The sequence below is a fragment of the Macadamia integrifolia genome, unplaced genomic scaffold (assembly GCF_013358625.1).
Source record: "Macadamia integrifolia cultivar HAES 741 unplaced genomic scaffold, SCU_Mint_v3 scaffold595, whole genome shotgun sequence".
Classification (NCBI taxonomy): Eukaryota; Viridiplantae; Streptophyta; class Magnoliopsida; order Proteales; family Proteaceae; genus Macadamia; species Macadamia integrifolia.
In genome coordinates this window covers 87,389-106,847 of record NW_024870494.1, presented here as the reverse complement: position 1 = coordinate 106,847, position 19,459 = coordinate 87,389, and the positions used below count along the sequence as shown (strand labels likewise).

Genomic DNA, 19,459 nt, shown 5'->3' with positions numbered 1-19,459 from the left:
GGGGGGGGGGGGGGGGGGTTTAAATATTTACCCCTTAATAGAGTTACAGTTGAAAGGAGAAAAGATACATAAGGTTAGAACAGATTCAGGTAGAGTACATCCTTATCAGATCAGCTCCAGGGATTAGAGATGGGTTTGAAAGCTCTCGGCTCTCCAGGATTAGATGAAGTCCTAGTGAGCTAACTATCTAGAGGTAGTTGGCTTGACTTCCTTTCCTTCTATCTATTTAACTCGTAATTTTCCTCCACTTTCTTCTCTACAATACAATTCATCAGTTTTCGGGTGTCCACGGAAAGAGTATGGAAGACCCACCACGCCTCTGTTTCTCTGCTTCCCTCAAGCTCTTCTTTCTGTGCATTGGCTTCTTCACAAAAATTCATTTCGCTGCTCCTTTTGGTCTCTCTCTCTCTCCCTCTCTCTCTCTCTCTCTCCGCCCTTAACAGAGTTCACATTTCAACACACATACATACACATTAAATAGAGACATTTCAGTTGATTAAAATGGAATTTTGTTGGTTTATTTATTTTTTATTTAATTGTTGATGCAGATGGGCCTTTCTATGATTCCTCTGCTTACACTGAGGTAAGATTAACATTTCTAAATTCCAATAGGACATTTGTGGCTGGTATATCCCATCAGGTTCGTGTACTAGAACCTGATCCAGACTTGATATGTGAATATGTGATTGGTTGGGACTGTACGTGTTGGGTTTCTGACCCTGTGTTGTTTGTACCAAATTTATGAGTATTTTGTGTGGCCTGGCAGTGCAAAGCGGAGCCGGAGGAGGCATTATACAAGGGAGGGATCCTCAAAGATTTCACCACCAACTCCAACCACCATACTGAAACTAGACTCGGTAGTCCTGAAACAGGACTCTATTCGCCGGCATTTTTGTTGCAGAATCTCTCTCAGGGCACCAAATACTGTTTCTCCAGTTGAGTAGACTACATTTTCAGCTATTTTTTATTCAGACTTTAAGTAGACCCGAAATTAGCCGATTCTCCTCGGCTATATGCGTTGATTATTTTCTTGCGCATCCTCCCACTGACCTGTTGGTTTGGTGTTTCCTGCATCAGATCGACAAAGTTCTCTCACCCGATTTTTATTAAAAGAAATTCTATAATTTAATGAAAAAGGTTAAAACAGGAATCATCTCTGTTCCAAATTTCCTTCTCAATACTCGGGATTAAATTTTTTTTTTAATTCTATAATAAAAACAAAGAAGTGATAATAAATACTGATAATAATATGGTAGTTTTTTGAAAATTTATGCCCCCAATTAAAGGGCAGAGAACGCATGCCTTTCTTAAAGACTCATTTATTTTCTTGTCTAGTGAAATTTGCTTTCATATGGCTTGTTTCATCCTGCTAGGAAATTAAATGCAGTCATAGGTAGTAAAGTTTTGCTACCAAAAAGATAATAAATAAATATTTTAGGGAAAAAGAAAACTTCCCAGTTGTGTGGCTCGGCACAAACACAAGGTGTACGAATTTACCAATCCAACCCCTATTAAATAAAATTCACATTCATGTTGATGCCTTTATGTCCACTCTCATTGGTCCCATAGTAATGCAAGGATTACAAGACCAAGTAACGATCTCTTGCCCAAAATTTTATTTCATGTTACAGAGAAAGAATGCTACCCTGCTCGTGTAGGAAATACCTAATCAACACAATAGATGCAAAACGACCATGCTATCAGCCTACCCCCGCCCTTAAAGGAATTGAAGATATTCCTGCACATCTTCTCATTGGCCAATGCGCTGGTGTGTGCCTACACCAGCAGGGTGGCATTCGGTGGTTTTCTTTTTAGGTAAAATTCTGTTGCCCTTTGTGTTATTAGAGACTGTAAGAAATGTACAACACTATCACCAAAATGGAAAACATATCATCTTACCCTATGCAGTACAATAATGTGAAGCAGCATGGATCAAGATGAGCGGTGCAGATTCTGGTCTCATAAGGGCGAGTTTAGCAACAGAGAATAAGAGGTACAACTGTATTGGGACTGTAGTGGCAAAGAGTGGGTGCTGGTCCTTTCTCAAAGGTGGCTTTGTTCTTGATTCACCTTCGAATCTATCTATCCTATTTTTCCAGGTCCATAATTTATAATCCCTTTACGTGTATACGTTGCCCTCATTTTCCTATCAATATTGAGATCGGATCATGTCCTCATATGAGAACATTCTTGTACGAACCTATGATGAAAACGTGGACTCCACTGCCTCTCTCTCTTAATGCATTGTTCCATGAACTTAGTGGAATCCATGTATCCGTCATAAGCTCGTACGAGAACGTACAAAGAACTGATCTGCTCTCATCAATATTAAGGGAGGAAATTAATTACACTCTTAATTGGTGGTGCAGAATGCAGTTGGGAGGGAGGTTAATATCTCAATTGCAAGTGCCTCTTTGCAGCCATTCACTGATGAGCAATGGAGGATGAACCAAGATCACCAAACAAACTCTGTATGTAACTCATTTCCAGCTGTTACTGACTGCCTTTCCCTTTTATCAGTGTATGCTTTCTTTCCCTTGTTTTACTTATTAACCCAACAGTCTAATCAGCTGTTCACAACAAGGCCCATTCCCTGTGATGGCCCAACAAAAAGGAAAATTGATTTGGCCAGATAGACATGGCATTGGACTGAAGATGATGAACCTTAATTAAAGAAGTTTTTCCAGTTGTCTCTGGGTATGGCAACTCCCGTTAAATTAAGGATGGGGAACTAAAAGTTATTTAGAAATTAATTTTCAGACAATTGGCATTGTGCTGGATTTATAGTGCCAAAATCATTTTTTTGGCATTGTAAGAAGGAATCTGCTTGCACTACACCAATTCATGGGTGGAAAATGGTATCATTGATATGAGGCCTTCATGATCAAAATAGGAGAGAGACTATAAGTGTGTGTCCCATTATTTATAATGTGAGAAGGGTAAAAAGAAATCCGTACAAGGGCAGAGTAGCAATATTTTTCCTTTTTTTTTTTTTTAATGAAATTATGATAAAAAATGATTGCCTCACATAATAGATTCACCCGATCAATTTCATATCCGGGGGGTGTTTCAAAAATGGACTTACCCACCCTCATGAATTTACAAAAATAGCCATTGAACCTTTTTTCTTATGTATGATTTGGTCTGGTGAATAAGATTAACTCATCTCTACATGTCAAAGATCCATATATATGTTATCTATTTATGGGTATTTTTTTAGTTAAGGTGAATGAAGAAATTGTAACTTTCTTTTGATTGCCCCTATTTTCTTATTCCAAAAGTATGTTAAGTTAGAGATAAAAAGGAGTTCCTAAAATAGTTTGAAAATGCCTTACCATCATCTCAATTGTCTTTCATGTTTTTACACTACACTTGTGAAATGATGGGGTTCTTTTTTTTTTTGATAAAAGTAATAATTTTCATTTTATTTGGTGAAAAAAGTAATAGGATTCTACTCTCATTGAAAGAAGATGTCTATTATATCAAAAGGCAAAAAAATGAGATTATAATTTTTTTTTTAATCAACTTTAGTTACAACAATATTTTCCATCATTAAATGGCATTTAAACTAATTTGGCAAGATCAAAATGGAACTTACATACAAAATGGTATAGAAAGGTCTACCTAACTGTTATTAGTAAAGACTGATCTTAGTTTAATCCAAGAAGTACTAATACTGGTCTCTTTTCCCCAATTTTTTGGGTATCATTTATATTGGGGGATAGTTTTGTACTTTTGGAGATTAGAGGTTTTCTATATTATAATGCACGAGATACTACGTATTAGAGGTTATCTCATAGGAGCTGTAACTTACGGTTTTGTAGTTTCTTGGTTAGAATGGTGGAAGTTCTGGTTATCGCTTGGTTATTTGTGTAAAAAATTTGCATCTATATGCCTAGGAAAGGAAACGAGCCGTGACCATACATGTATCAGACGCGCATGGGAATAGGTTGCAAGGAGCAGCAATCAGGGTGGAGCAGACATCCAAAGACTTCCTCTTCGGTTCTGCAATAGCAAATACCATTATTGGAAACTTGCCTTACCAGGTGAAACTAATCTCTAGAAACTACATTTCTAGTTAATTAGTAAGTGAACTCACTATCCCATCTTCATCTTTGTTTCAGAATTGGTTTGTGAAGCGCTTCAATGCTGCAGTCTTTGAAAATGAGCTAAAGTGGTATGCAACAGAACCTCAACAAGGAAAGATCAACTATACTATAGCAGACCAGATGTTAGAGTTCATAAGAGCAAACCAAATTGTAGTTAGAGGCCACAACATCTTCTGGGAAGACCCTCGTTACACACCTTCATGGGTTCGTAATCTCACAAGTAGTGAAGATCTGAGGTTGGCTGTTGAATCACGTATTCAAAGCTTAATGAACAAATACAGAAGAGAATTCATTCACTGGGATGTAAGCAATGAAATGCTTCATTTCGATTTCTACGAGCAACGACTCGGTCGTAATGCTTCCTTACACTTCTTTGAGATAGCTCAACAATCAGATCCATTAGCTACATTGTTCATGAACGATTTTAATGTGGTTGAGACTTGTTCTGATGGTAGTTCAACAGTGGATGACTATATTTCAAGGCTGAGAGAACTCCAAAGAGCTGGTACTGGTGCATCAGTGGCCGGAATTGGCCTAGAGGGCCATTTCACAGTACCCAACATTCCTCTAATGAGAGCTGTTTTGGACAAGCTGGCTACTTTGGGCCTTCCAATCTGGCTCACAGAAATTGACATTAGCAACACCATAGACAAACAAACACAGGTAATTATATATGTGGTTTTTTATCCTGTCACTATTTGCCATATGGCAGTACACGGTTTAGTTCAAATGATAGAGCATCAAGCAAGCATCTTATTGGTATAATTTTAGCTTAATTTTTATTTTATATTCATCACCAATTGATGTCATTTTTGTAATTTTATCAAAACTTTGAATTGAAGTCTGAGCAATTTTCTTGCTTACTTTGGATTAAAATTTAGCCATTGAAATGCATGTGAGATCTTCTATCACATGGATTAACCATATATGGTCAAGTGATAGATAGTGAAGCATTACACTTCATGTCACTATGCCTAGTGAAGTATAACACTTCACTATTTGCTACATGATAGTACACGGGTTAGTCCGTATGATAGAGGATCAAGCAAACACCTCATTGGTATAATTTTAGCTTAAGCTGAGTACATAAAATTACAAAAGATGCTATTTTTTAATTTTATACTCCATTTGATGGCATTTTGGTAATTTTTCTAAAATTTTGAATCAAGGATTAATCCACGCAACGCCAAGTGCCAATAGTGAAGCATTATACTTCACTAGGCATAATGATATGAAGAAGGACCCACATAGATGTGATATTTGATTGATGATTTTGATTGCCTAATTAATTTACAGGCAATTTATCTTGAAGATGTTCTGAGAGAAGGGTTTTCTCATCCTTCAATAACTGGAATCATGCTCTGGACTGCACTCCGTCCGAATGGATGCTACCAAATGTGCTTGACAGATAATGATCTCCGAAATCTACCAGCCGGTGATGCGGTTGATAAGCTCCTTCAAGAATGGCAAACTAGGGAGCTAGAGGGTCAGACAGATGAACATGGTTCATATAGCTTCTCTGGTTTCTTAGGAGAATATAAGGCATACGTTAGATATGGTGATAGATTTGCAAATACAACATTCTCTCTTACTCGAGGAGATGAGACTAGACACTTCAGCATCCAGATATGAGATCCTACTCCAAGTAGCACCTTTGGAAGACTTAAGTTATGCATCAATGGTTTTTTTCCCTCTCCATGAGAGAAAACTGTAATTGATTCTTTCAAACTAAAGTTAGAAACTATTGAGTATTGGAACCACTTTCTCTAAACCCATGGTGAAGAAAGAACTTTGTGCAAACTGGGTAGTAAGAAATTTCTTGCACCCCGATTGTGGTCTAATTCAAGTTCACCACATGTGTTGGGATTGTGATGAGGTCGAAGTCTAATTCCTACATAGTTTGCATTTTCTTGTTGCCCAACTTGCGGGAAAATTTTATTTGTTAATGATGCCATTCACTCTTCCCAAAATCTAATTATAGCATCAAATTAATCACCAATCTATTCACATACCACAAATAAAAACTATTTTTATTTTTTATAGGAGAGGGTTCCCTAAAAGGCACATGACCCTTGCACCAGTGTATGGGCCATTAGGACCACATGCAGAAGCATCAATTGTGGTGGGACTTCCGTCTTTTAGAGGGGTGCATCAATTGTGGTGGGATTTCCGTCTTTTAGAGGGGTGGGGCAATCATTTCACCCTCCCATGTCTCTAGGTAGGGGTGTCAATTTTAGGCCCGTAGTGGTAGGGCTGACCGAGCCCGACACATTTATGACTTGATTTAGACCGGCTTGACACATTTACAAGCCCGACTTGAACCAACTCCTTTAATGACCCCTTTAATACTACTTGTATTTTAAAAAAAAAAAAAAATTAATACTATTTGTATTTAGTGTTAAGGTTATGTGATAACACTTGAGGTGGTGGTGATTATTATATGAACTTTCATTTTTTTTAGGCATAGTTTAATTGATTTAAACTTGCTAAACTTGATTTATGTAGGCATAGTTTAATTGATTTGAGTTTCGTGGGTTAAAGATCGAGTATCTTAGTAACTTAGTTGCTCTGCCCATCTTTGGCTTAATCTATTTTAACCATGAGATCTTTCTTCGCTATACCCATCTTTGCCTCATTTTATTAGTATTTCTCTTCAAGCACATTTAAGAGACCGATATTGAAGAGGTTTGTTTAAAGCCCGTTTAAAGTTAAATAGGCCTATAACCCAGATAAGGCCTGTTTATGATAGCTTGATTAAAGCCCGAAACCGACCGGCCCGATTATCAACCGTACCATGCCCATGCTAGCTAAGCCCGTTTAGTTAAATAGGTATTCACGGTGTATCCCTAGAAATTGACTGAGCCCGACCCGTCCCCTTGACACCCTTGTCTCTAGGTGTAATGGCCACATTGCCTTTCAAGCTTCTTTTTCCCTTCTTTATTATTTTTTTATTTTTATTTATTTATTTATTTCTTTTGTGAATGAAAGAAAAAAAAAAAAAAACAATTTTTTTTGCCGAAAGCCCCCAGGCCCGCTTCATCGAGGGGGAAGGGGGTGATTCATTGAAACAGGTAAAATTTACTTTACAATGAATAGAAAATCTTTAGGAAAAGAAGCATCTCATAAACCTTGTCTGGGAAAGATGATAGCCAATATATATATATAGATAGAGAGAGAGAGAGAGAGAGAGAGAGAGAGAGAGAGAGAGAGAGAGAGAGAGCAACAACATTGGTAGAACTTCTTACATATAGAAAAAAAAAGAAAAAATAGAAAGAGGAAATTACACTCCCCTCCCTTGTACTTTACCTAAATATCAATTAGCTTCCCTCTACTTTGAAACCTATCATATTCCTCCCCTGAAGTTCTATGATGTTTACTTCCGTCCCATTATCATGAGTTATCACTGTTAACTGATGACATCAGACTAGCACTAACATTATAATATCCATATTGCCCTTTTTTTAAAGAAATTCCTAAAACACCCTACCCTTGTGTGTTTGGGTTTTTGAAGCAAATGACAGATCCTTCTTCAATCAATCGATCAATGATTGCACTTTGAGCCAAGCTGAATGAGGGAGGAACTTTGAGCTCAAATCAGAAGAGAGTTTTTCGTATCAGTACGAACTCTCTCTGAGTTGAACGAGAGAGTTCTCTTCGGGTTGAATAGGGTTTCTCATTTATTTTCTTCACCCTATCTCTAAGCTAATCGAGGGAAACATCTCTGAGCTTCGGTAAATCCATGGTTTCTGGGCAAGGTAGCTCTATCTTCATACCTAACATAATTAGGTTCAGTGAGTATGAACTATACTAATGAAAATATAAAAAATAAGGAAACATTAGATTCACCTAAGGTCTGGAAACCGCTTGTCATCCACAAGAACCTCCAGATCTTCTTCCATTGGTAGGATGTATTTCACCGGTGCCAGCAATCCCATCCTCTACCCATCCATGGCACAATAAACCCTGTTTGCTCATTTCATAAATTGTCGTCTCTCTCACAATAGCACTATAGCAGTAGCGAAAAGGAAGATAACCCAAGTTGGAAAAGAACCAGGGTTTATCGGATCCTATGCAGTTAAAGGAAGTAATTAAGTTTTAGAGATGATGAGGATAAGTTTGTCTTTAATAAACTAGATTTGGAGTTTCAATATGATGAGGGTAAATTTGTCATTTTAGTCCAATATCTAACACTATTAGGGAATAAAGGATGGAAGTAAGCATATTGAAACTTCAGGGGAGGATTTTGATAGATTTCAAAGTAGAGGAGTGGCAATTGATATTTAGGTAAAGTACAGGAGAGGAAAATATAATTTCGTCATAAAACAAATATCAACCCTCAACAAGAGAATATCTTTAACAATAATGATAATTTCCAGGGGGGCAAGTAAAGAAGGGGAGGAGAGGCTTTTGACAAGAACCTGGCAATCAGCAATGAGAAAAACGATCCTAGATACTACTAACCAAGAAGCCACAATTTTTTATCCATCTTTATCCTAAGAGGCAACTAAAGGCCAAAAAGAAAAAAAGAACGTGCAACAAAGTTGTATATTTTTAGGGTGACTTTCCCATAATGCCACTGTGAGGGGAATCTTTCAAATCGCACCAATGACACTGAGAAGAATAATATCATCCAGTATAAGGGGTGTTAAATGGTTTAGTTTCGATTTCAAACTGTTACGTAGGTGAAACAGTAACAATATGTTCAACTCTTTTGAAAGTTATTTCTTAAGATCTCACTCACTGTGGAGAATGACAACAAAAAGATATCATCACTTATCTGCGCAATGGAACTTCATTAGCTCTCCTTGAATTGTTAAGCCATATTGAAGGACATTTTTCATTATTGACTATGATGACCTTGTTAGTGATGGGCACGACAGTTTAGTTTAATTATGATCGTTAAATTTAAGATCATGTTTGGCATCCATGAGTTCTTTCCATTCCTTTGAATAAATTTATTTGTCAGGAAAAAAAGAATAAATAAATAGGAACTCAAGTTGCTATAGCAAAGAAGATTGGGGATCTAACTCTTCTATTGCACACAAGAGGCGGCAACTCAAATCCAACGCACTAAGTGCTTCATCATGGAACCCAACACACGATGCATGCGCTTCAAGGCACTCCAGGGCGTTGGATCTGAGATGTCGTCTTTTGTGCGAGCCCTTCCCGAAATTTGATTACGTAACAATAATATTTTAATCCTATTTTCTGGTTCACTGGATTGGAATCCACCCAATTATTGAAGTTGGATCTGCATTCATTAGAGATCTTGAACTCCTTTTGTGCGAATCCTACGGTTTACTTTTGTCGGTCTCACATAAGCGACGTAGGTGCTCCCTTAATCACCTCCTTCGCTCCTTTAGTGAAGTTCTTAACAATTTTCGAAAAAAAATGTCTAAAGACAGAAATCCAATTTGGATTAACCAGATAGCGAACTAAACGAGGAAAATAGTGAAAAGAAAAAACCTGTCCGTGGGATGATCCCACTCGGATCTGTTGGTGTTGGTTGGTTGGTTGGGGTCCGCGGCGTGTAGACCACGAACACACACTGGCTCCGAACAATCCAGAACCTTTGCTCTCCTCCTCCACGTCAATCGTGACGAGGTGATCCAGTAGAAATTCGCCATGTGTCATCTCAATTACCAGACACCGTCAGATCTTCCACTCTGGCAAAATTAAGCTATTTCGTACGGTTTCATGGAAGTCAAGCTCCATCATCCAAGTCTCCGGGTCACCAGCCTAGGGTGCTCGCTATATAAGTATCGCAAGCCAAAATGACCGAAATTGGAGCTCTGATTCTCACAATCAATATTATTCTAAGGTTTAACTCGTAGGCTTGTTGGAAGGTAGATACAGATTTAGTACTGTGTTTTAGTGGTGAAGCTGCTCAGATTTGCGAATCGTGAAGACGATGAGGAAGTGGACTGTCCCTGCTGCTCTGCTTCTGTTACTTCTTCTCTCCCTCCTACCGGATCAAGGTGTTTCTCTTTTCTCTGCGAATGCGCCCAGATCTGGTTTTCTGTGTTTGTAGTGTTTAGAATTAGTAGTTCGTATATCAGGGAGTGTACAATTGCTTTCACTTGAATGCTTCCAGCGCTACAGATTAGCGGACACTTATTAGTTTTTGCTTGATCTGTGATCAACTTTTCTATCATTATCTGCATTAACTGATTTGAAGATCAAATTTGTTTGGGGTTTTAGCCCTTTTTTTTTTTTTTTTTCCGGGTACGCTTACTTTCTGATCCTGGACTGTCATTTATCTGATTCTATAGGTCGTAAGATTCATGCCAATGCCGAAGAGAGCGAAACCGAAGAGCTTGTAGACCCCCCCAAGGTTGAAGACAAGATTGGCGCCGTTCCTCATGGATTATCAACTGATTCGGATGTTGCTAAGAGGTTGGATTTTTGTTTTATTTTTGGGAATTTTCCTCTGTGGATCTGGTTTTAGTTTTTCTCTCTTCTTTGCAGCTCTGTCAGAATGAAAATACTTGGGAGTTCCTTTTTTTTTCCTTTTCTTGTACATCCTTTTGTAACAGGAATAATTATTTTGTTCAGGGAGGCAGAGTCAATCTCAAAGAGATCTCTCCGCAGTAATGCAGAGAAGTTCGAATTTCAAGCTGAGGTTTCTCGGCTCATGGATATAATTATCAACTCTCTTTATAGCAATAAAGACATTTTCTTGAGGGAGCTAATCTCCAATGCTTCTGATGTAAGAAAATCTACTAAACCTTTAATGTACTTAACCTGAACGACTGAACCGTTAGGTACTGTTAAGTATTTGTTTATTCCTAAGTTCTGTATGGAGCTGTTTTATCTGAAATCGTTAATTCTATTTCAGGCTTTGGATAAGATCAGGTTCCTTTCCCTCACAGATAAGGAGATTTTGGGTGAAGGTGATAACACGAAGCTTGAGATCCTGGTCAGTAATTGGCTGTATTGAAAATGAATTTTAGCCTATGATTTTTTTTGGAAGTTGGCTGAATTTTTTAAACATGACAAACTGCAGATTAAATTAGACAAGGAAAAGAAAGTGCTTTCTATTCGTGATAGAGGTATAGGAATGACAAAAGAGGATCTTATCAAGAACTTGGGAACCATAGCAAAGTCTGGAACTTCAGGTATTTATCTCTAACATAATTGTTCCAGATATAAGGACAAAGGAACAATTTGCTTGAAATGGAGCTTTGCTTTAGCTCTACTTTTTTCTTATTGAGTGAATACTTAATGAATATAATTTTGCTTTATCTGCAGCTTTTGTTGAGAAAATGCAAACAAGTGGTGATCTCAATCTCATTGGACAGTTCGGAGTTGGGTTTTATTCTGTATATCTTGTTGCAGACTATGTTGAAGTCATTAGTAAACACAATGATGACAAACAGTAAGGCTTTCAAGGCATTAATTTCTCAAGCCCCATCCCCCCAGGCTGCCAGAAAAAAAAAAAAAAGGAATCCTATTGCGTGGACAGATATTATTTTAATTACACTCTCTGAATTTTCAGGTACATATGGGAGTCGAAGGCTGATGGGGCATTTGCAGTCTCTGAAGATGTAGATAATGAGCCACTAGGACGTGGAACTGAAATCAGATTGCATCTTAGGGAGGAAGCCCAGGAGTATTTGGAGGAAGACAAATTAAAAGTGAGTGTACTTACCCTTCATTTTATATAGCCTTGCTTCCTACAGTGCTGTAATTAATTAAGATCAACTGCTTGTTTGGAAACTGTTGACCTAATCCTTTGATTTCCTGATCATTAATTGAAGAAAAAATCTCTAAGAAGAGGGCTGTGGAAAGCTCCAACTTAATTTATTACATCATCTAACCAATAGGAAAACTCTAAAGTACCTATTACATCATTCAACAAATAAGAAACTTCCAGCTGAGGATAAGATAATGTGGACACCTCTAGCCATGGTTGGAAAAATAGGTTTTGATTCAGACAAGTCGTTCAAGTTGAATGAAAACTAGCAAAACCTGGTCCATAAAGCATCATGTAGACTTGGCTAGTAATATAAAAAATGACTAGACTCAGTTTGAGTTTGATTGAATCACAAGTTATTCGGTGTTTATGCTCCAGTCACATGAACTTCGCACTCAGGTCACCTCTCCTCTAGCTGTACCCTATGTCCTGGTTAAGAGACTTTGATCGTTGTTGAGGACCTTTGGTTCCAAACAATGGATACCTTCATCTCTTATCGTCACTTATAGTGATTTCATAGGCAAGTCTTCCCTGGGTAGCCTTCCTTAGGGGTGTTAATTCTAGGCCTGCACCTGTTAGCTAGACCGGTAAAACTCGAGATTGGCCCTGATCGTTTACTAAACATGCAAGGCTCAAGCCCGGACCAAATAATATTCTATAGTTACCGGTGTGGGGGTCCAGCTTGACAGGTTCTTGATCAGGATTGACCACCTAAGAGCCCGTTTAGAGATAAATGGCTTAGTAGCGTACCTAAGGCCCCATTTAGCCCGATTAAAGACCGGTGCCCGATTGACCCTTTTTAATGGGACCATGCCTAGCCTATGAAGCCTGATTACTTAAATGGGCCAGTCACGGTGCAGGATCCTAAAGTAGGGGGACCGACTAGGCCCGACCAAAACCGGCCTGGACTGATTGATTGCGCCCCTGGCCCTCTCCACTTTTGCCTGTAAGCACATGAAAATGCAGTTCTGCCAACAATTTCCTATCCGTTGTTGTGGAACCGGAGGTCCTTGTTCTCTCTCTCTCTTCCGATCATCTGGCTATGTCACGAATCTGTGTTAAGCTAAGGGCTCGCTCAATATAATAATGTTCTGCATAATGAAAGACTATCACTTGGATGTGTCCACTAGGATTACTAGTGCTTTGGTGGCCTGCTACCTCCAATGCCATCACCATAGTGGGAGCTTCCCTCTTCGATTCTAGCTTGGGTTGCTTATATGTCATTGCCTTGGGATCCTTTTCTAGCCTCCTTGTAATTAAGCTTTCATTTGGTTTCCGTGAATCCTTACTTTGTTAAGTTAGTCCAGTTCATCACCCAAAAGATCCAATTTTGAAAAAAGGAATGGTCCTAGCAGGGGATGATTATGCTTTGGCTAACACCCATGGTTCGAGAAACGAAACCTCCTCCCTTCTGCAATCCATCATACAACGATTGCAAATCCGCCATGGGGACAGAACTAGCTCTCCTTGTTTCCTCATTCGTTCTCATGTACATCACCAGTTGCATTAGGCCCTGATCCATTGCCTTTGGAGCTGATCAGTTGATTAACAAAAGATTAGAATAGTGAGGGCCAAAACCTTTATAGTCACCCAGCAAAGCAAGCTCTCTTTGAGAAGAAGGAAAAGTGACTCAGTCGAGGCACCAGGTTTTTGAGGAGGGCGAGTCGAGTCAGGGAACATAGTTTTCCAACTATGCTTCTAATCGCAATTGTTGATTGTAGAATGTGAGCACTGTTGGGGGTATGATGTCTTGTATTCAGTCACATGGATTGTGGGTTAATTCTGAGGGCCCGAAAGGGCCTGAGGAGTTGAGGCCCAAAGGAATTGGTCCACCTTGTGTGTTATCTTCATTACTAGGGCCTTAATGAACTGGCGGGTCCACAGTGGGAGTTCAGGGGCGGCAGGCCTGAGGAATTTTTGTAGGGCTAGATGGGCATTTCGATGTGTGTATATGTAATTTATAGCAATAGTTCATTTTTCTTTTAATCTGAGAGAGGCATGAGGACGAGCGGCTATAACCTATTCTCTGTGGACGTAGAAAATCTTGATGAACCATGCAAATCTTACATTGTGTGATTGTTTGTTTGTGATTTCCATGTTTCCTGCATCATTTTAGGTTTTCGTTCAACAATCATATTTTGCCACAATTGTTGACTGCAGGATATGAACATATGTGAACTGTTTATACACAATGTGAACACATGTGAAGATCTCCAGCCTCCTTGTGTCTGCATCTATATTTGTAATTATCAAATTACATAATTCCCCCAAATTTTAAACAAAAATTTATCCTGCCCTGTTCAAGATCTGAACTAATTCCAATTAGGATTAATCCCTAGCCACACGATCTGAATCATGGATTGCTCTTGCATTTACAATGCTTACTAGGTTCTCTGTTTACTCTAACCTGCAAATATGAACCTCAAGTCCTTTTCCAGAAAAAGGATCAGATGTTCCCTCCTTTGCATATTTTATGAGTATTCTTGTAGTTCCATTTTGTTGTATGAGGTTTTAGATTATTATCTCTGGCTGCAGGAATTGGTGAAGAAATACTCTCAATTTATTAATTTCCCTATAAAAATGTGGGCAAGCAAAGAAGTTGATGTGGAGGTTCCTACAGATGAAGATGACTCTAGTGAAGAAGAGGAAACAAGTATGTATTTCGCGCAAATTAAAAAAAAAAATTTCAAATCTTCCCTTTTTTTCTTGGTTACTCATATCTTCACGATCTATCCATGCATATTTATGAATCATTATATTCCATGTTCTTGTAGACCTGTGTTTTTTTTTTTTTTTTTTTTTCCGGTTATCATGTATTCTTGTATTACTCACTTTATGGACATTGTTGATAGCATCTGAAAGTAGCTCTTCAGAGGAAGACACAGAAGAGGAAGATTCTGACAAAAAGCCAAAGACTAAGACAGTGAAGGAAACAACATATGAGTGGGAGCTTTTGAATGATATGAAGGCTATTTGGCTACGGAATCCGAAGGAAGTTACAGATGAGGAATACACAAAATTCTACCACTCTCTTGCTAAGGTAAAGTTACACATTCTGAGATAACTAGTAGTATATGAAATAGCAACGGTTTTGAGATTACCATATAAGAAATTGCTGAGTGAATTGACTTTTTCATCTGTTGAACAGGAATTTGGTGATGAGAAACCCTTGTCATGGAGTCACTTTACTGCTGAAGGTGACGTTGAGTTCAAGGCTATTCTGTTTGTTCCTCCAAAGGCTCCTCATGATCTGTATGAGAGCTACTATAACTCCAACAAAGCCAACTTGAAGTTGTTTGTCAGACGTGTCTTCATCTCGGATGAATTTGATGAACTTCTTCCCAAGTACCTGAACTTTTTGAAGGTCAGATCCTTGATATTAGCTTGACAAAAAATGGGAAAAATATATGGACTTGTTTCCAAGGTTAATTTTTTGATATATTGAACTTGGAGATCATCCTCACACCATCATGCTTGTCTATCGTGAGCAGGGTCTTGTTGATTCTGACACCTTACCACTCAATGTATCACGAGAAATGCTTCAACAGCACAGCAGTCTGAAGACTATCAAGAAGAAACTTATTCGCAAAGCTCTTGATATGATCCGTAAGATTGCTGAGGAGGATCCTGATGAGGCTAATGATAAAGACAATAAAGGTATGGAGCCTAGTGCTAGTATGAAATATCACATAGTTGTGTCCACTAAGCTGCTGCCTCCCCGCCCTCCTTTTTCTATTTCACTGTGTGTGGGGGTCTATAGGGAGATAGCCTGGATTGTTTTTAATATTTTATTGTTGATACATTTTCTGTAGTTTAAAATAGTGCTGGTGTATAGCTGATTCTCTCTCTCGCTATTCAATGTTGGTGAAACAGAAGCTGAAAAGGCTGATGACAATGATGAGAAGAAAGGTCAATACACCAAGTTCTGGAATGAGTTTGGTAAGTCAATAAAGCTTGGTATCATTGAGGATGCCGCCAATAGAAACCGCCTGGCAAAGCTACTCAGAGTTGAAAGGTGAGACCTGGTTAGCTTTGTGCTTTGTACTTCATACTACTTACGTTTCTCAAAAGCGTTTGGGTTGAGGTTTCTTTGGATGATATTCTTCTTATGTGATAATTGCTTGTCTCTGCATTCATTTTTTGCAGTACGAAGTCTGGTGGCGGGCTGACATCTCTAGATCAGTACATCTCGAGAATGAAGCCTGGGCAGAAGGATATCTTTTATATAACAGGAACTAGTAAGGAACAATTGGAGAAATCACCATTCCTTGAGAGGCTCACAAAAAAAGATTTTGAGGTATTATTTTACAAATATTGTCTTGTTTATTTGACAGAATCTGCTCAAACTGATATTTTTTTATTTATTGACGGTGGTAGAGTGTCATTGCTGCCTGCTTTTCTTTGATAAGTGATGATGGTTATTTTTATTATTCCAGGTTATTTTCTTCACTGATCCAGTAGATGAGTACCTAATGCAATACCTGATGGACTATGAAGACAAGAAATTCCAGAATGTGTCCAAGGAAGGGCTGAAGCTCGGGAAGGAATCAAAAGATAAGGAGCTCAAGGAATCGTTCAAAGAGCTGACAAAATGGTGGAAGGGTGCTCTTGCCAGTGAAAATGTTGATGATGTGAAGATAAGCAACCGTCTGGAGGACAGCCCATGTGTGGTGGTGACATCCAAGTATGGGTGGAGTGCAAACATGGAAAAAATTATGCAATCTCAGACTCTATCTGATGCTAAGCAGCAGGCATATATGCGTGGCAAGAGGGTTCTTGAGATTAACCCAAGGCACCCAATCATCAAGGAGCTTAGGGAGAGGGTTGTCAAGGATTCTGAGGTATTTCTCTGAACTTTTTTCAGTTGCACAATTGCACCTCAAGAATGCAGGCTTTCTGTAATATTTAATTGGACCCTCATGCAAATATTTTCTCATCTATGCACATGGAAACAATGGATTTGGCATCTTTGTTCACCTTACAGTTTACAATACCTACAAAATCTGTTAATTGAGACTCGGAACTTTTCTTCCTTGGGTCTTGGCTTAAGACCAGAAAAATGAGTGATTGCTGATATGTCGAGAGCCAGTTCAAAAACCCCCCTGATGGGTTCTAGAAATCCTTCCCCAAATATGAACTCTTGAAAACCTTCTTGTTTTCCCCCACATGATTATAATAGCGTATAACACAATGACATTCCAAAATGTTGTTATGGTATCCCGATATCTCAGATTAGGTAGCTGTCATGGAATTATATATTATGCTAGTTAACTACTTTTTCGTATTTACTAACCCACACATATTCTTACCCCACACATGTTTGCTAGAAGCTAAAACTTGTCATGGAATTGCTTGGCAGGATGAGAATGTAAAGCAGACAGCACGGCTTATGTACCAAACAGCTCTTATGGAGAGTGGCTTCATACTAAATGACCCTAAGGATTTTGCTTCCAGTATCTACAGCTCAGTCAAATCAAGCCTGAATATCAGTCCAGATGCTGCAGTGGAAGAGGAGGATGATGTAGAGGAGGCTGAGGTTGAATCTGAGGAAGCTACTTCCAAGGGTGATGAGACCGGAACTACCAAGGATAATGCAGACACAGAATCTTCAGCCAAAGATGAGTTGTAAATTAGTCAAAGGGTGGTGCCCTTCTCATTAAGATTTTCTGACGGCCTAGTTCTCTAGGAGACAACCCTGAAACATGGCATCTTGCCTTTCTGCTTGGCTTATGAAGAAAGAATTTGGATGGCGTTGAAATCAATGCAAGCATGTCACTAGAATTTTTGCCTATGTAGTAAAGGAGCTTCAGTTAATATCGGCATATTCAATCCTCTAAAATCAGAGGTTTTCTTGCAACTACTCTTTCCATCTACTTTTGGATTGTGTCATGGTTTCAAAGGGCGCCTGGCAATGGTGATGAGAACTATTTTCACTTTTGTTATTAACAGCCGTATATATGAGTAGAGCATCTTTCTGCCATTTCACCTGCGCTTCATCCGGTTAAGTTTCTTATCACATTATATTAATTTCCATCTGAGCCGTGGGGCAAATTTTGCATGAGTCAGTTTATATATGGTTCCATTTTCTTAAGTTTCTTATCAGCTTATATTAGTTTCCATTAGAGCCGCACATGAATCACTTTATAAATGGTTTCAGTTGCTTATACTGACATTGTTTCCTGTTTAGCTGTTGGACTATTGCAGTGGGATGGCTATGCCATGGTCGGAAGCCCTCTGCTTTGTGTGCTTATCTGTGGGATACCAAGTGTATATTGAGCACCGTCCAATTTTGTTGAGATAGGAAAATTAATTTAACCCAGAATTCATCTAACAGAATGGTTTTGCTCTTTGGACCATTAACATAATGTGGTACTAGACGTATGATGCTGCTTCTATACTCTGTAAAGAAGGAAAGCAGAAAAAATGAGTTTAATTAATTAGGATTTGGTTTTCCATTTATTATGGATAGTGTTAGAGAATCTATGGTTTTCCAATTGAAACCCCATTGCGAAAACAATACAGAGTTTCAAGAACAGGATATAATGATCTGGTATAATAGAGGTATTGTACATATCTTGGAGATGGTTGTAAGAAATCCCTGATGCAATCCTATCGATCACAACCTTGTCTTTAATCTTCCACATTCCTCTCTGTTGCTCTTCCTAGTTGAAAGGCAATATGATCGTATAAACTATTAAAATTTATTATTATATTTAGTTACTATACTTCTTAAATGTAATTTTTTGTTTGGTTTGGATGCAAATTAAGTAAAATTTAAGAACCATATATGAAATGATTGGAGTTGGTGATATTGGAAATTTTCTTCCCCTCTCTTTTATTTTCCTTACAACCGAACGTCCAAATATATATATATATATATATATATAGAGAGAGAGAGAGAGAGAGAGAGAGAGAGAGAGAGAGAGAGAGAGAGATGCAGGCACCAAAGAATTGCATCCATCATGTAGACCAAATTATTAAAATATTATCCTCCACAAAGGTAGATTGTCAAACTTGAATCATTCGAAGAGAGAGAGTATAATGCAGGCACTAAAGATTGCATCCAACATCTGCACCAAATTGTTGAAACATTGTCTTCCACAAAGGTAAGTTGTCAAACTTGAATCATTTACCTATAAAAGAACATTTTCTTTTCTTGTTGGCCACCCATCTTTGCTAACTAAAAATTTAATCAATGATTTTATATGTGACTAACTTCCTCTACTGAGATGAATAATTCAACCATAAATTTAACTAATAAGGAGAAAAGGACTTATTTTTGGGTGCAATAAGGAGAAAAGAAAAGTTAACCCCTTGTGTGTGGGCTGACTACTGTGATACTCTTGAGAGAACTCCATAAAATGGCTTATAATGTGAGGAAATCAAGATCCTATAATCTCACACCAAATCCCTTTCATAATCGATTTTGGATCAGACCCTATATGATTAATATGGGATCATAATATATTATTGCATATATGTATTGTAATATTAAGATTTTTCTCTATATATTTATAGCAAGATTTTCTTTCTTTGTAAGCAAATCTGAGAGGTTACTTTCTTTGTAACCCTATTCTCCCCTATTCTCCATTGATAGTCAAACAGAATCTCATCTCACCGAGGACGTAGGAAATTTTGACCAATCTCGTAAACC

The 19,459-nt window shown here is 38.2% G+C and overlaps 2 protein-coding genes across 5 annotated transcripts; both read left to right on the top strand.

Annotated features, from left to right (window-relative positions):
- The first annotated feature begins 59 nt into the window (after positions 1-59).
- LOC122069382 (endo-1,4-beta-xylanase 5-like) lies at positions 60-6,030 on the top strand. 4 transcript variants are annotated; one of them, XM_042633380.1, is made up of 8 exons: positions 60-193; positions 549-583; positions 767-935; positions 1,927-2,099; positions 2,370-2,471; positions 3,900-4,046; positions 4,125-4,772; positions 5,406-6,030. In XM_042633380.1, the coding sequence occupies exons 4-8, from the start codon at positions 1,938-1,940 to the stop codon at positions 5,739-5,741; spliced, it is 1,395 nt and encodes a 464-aa protein (XP_042489314.1). In that variant the 5' UTR covers positions 60-193; positions 549-583; positions 767-935; positions 1,927-1,937; the 3' UTR covers positions 5,742-6,030. The 4 variants fall into 4 exon arrangements, with proteins under 4 accessions (XP_042489314.1, XP_042489315.1, XP_042489313.1 ...); XM_042633381.1 differs by having other exon boundaries at positions 1,909-2,099; XM_042633379.1 differs by lacking the exon at positions 60-193 and adding an exon at positions 203-396.
- Positions 6,031-9,883: 3,853 nt separating this feature from the next.
- LOC122069373 (endoplasmin homolog) lies at positions 9,884-17,785 on the top strand. The gene is made up of 15 exons (XM_042633367.1): positions 9,884-10,087; positions 10,382-10,505; positions 10,665-10,818; positions 10,948-11,028; positions 11,116-11,227; positions 11,361-11,487; positions 11,608-11,746; positions 14,341-14,458; positions 14,658-14,845; positions 14,954-15,169; positions 15,297-15,462; positions 15,679-15,820; positions 15,952-16,102; positions 16,242-16,646; positions 17,165-17,785. The coding sequence occupies exons 1-15, from the start codon at positions 10,021-10,023 to the stop codon at positions 17,432-17,434; spliced, it is 2,460 nt and encodes an 819-aa protein (XP_042489301.1). The 5' UTR covers positions 9,884-10,020; the 3' UTR covers positions 17,435-17,785.
- The last annotated feature ends 1,674 nt before the right edge of the window (positions 17,786-19,459 follow it).

Coding starts and splice junctions, on each gene's coding strand:
- LOC122069373 (XM_042633367.1), top strand. CDS start 10,021: ATGAGGAAGTGGACTGTCCCTGCTGCTCTGCTTCTGTTACTTCTTCTC. Junction 10,088..10,381: donor CTCCCTCCTACCGGATCAAG/GTGTTTCTCTTT, acceptor CTGATTCTATAG/GTCGTAAGATTCATGCCAAT. Junction 11,747..14,340: donor TGGAGGAAGACAAATTAAAA/GTGAGTGTACTT, acceptor CTCTGGCTGCAG/GAATTGGTGAAGAAATACTC.
- LOC122069382 (XM_042633378.1), top strand. CDS start 300: ATGGAAGACCCACCACGCCTCTGTTTCTCTGCTTCCCTCAAGCTCTTC. Junction 2,100..2,369: donor TATCTATCCTATTTTTCCAG/GTCCATAATTTA, acceptor TTGGTGGTGCAG/AATGCAGTTGGGAGGGAGGT. Junction 2,472..3,899: donor AAGATCACCAAACAAACTCT/GTATGTAACTCA, acceptor CTATATGCCTAG/GAAAGGAAACGAGCCGTGAC.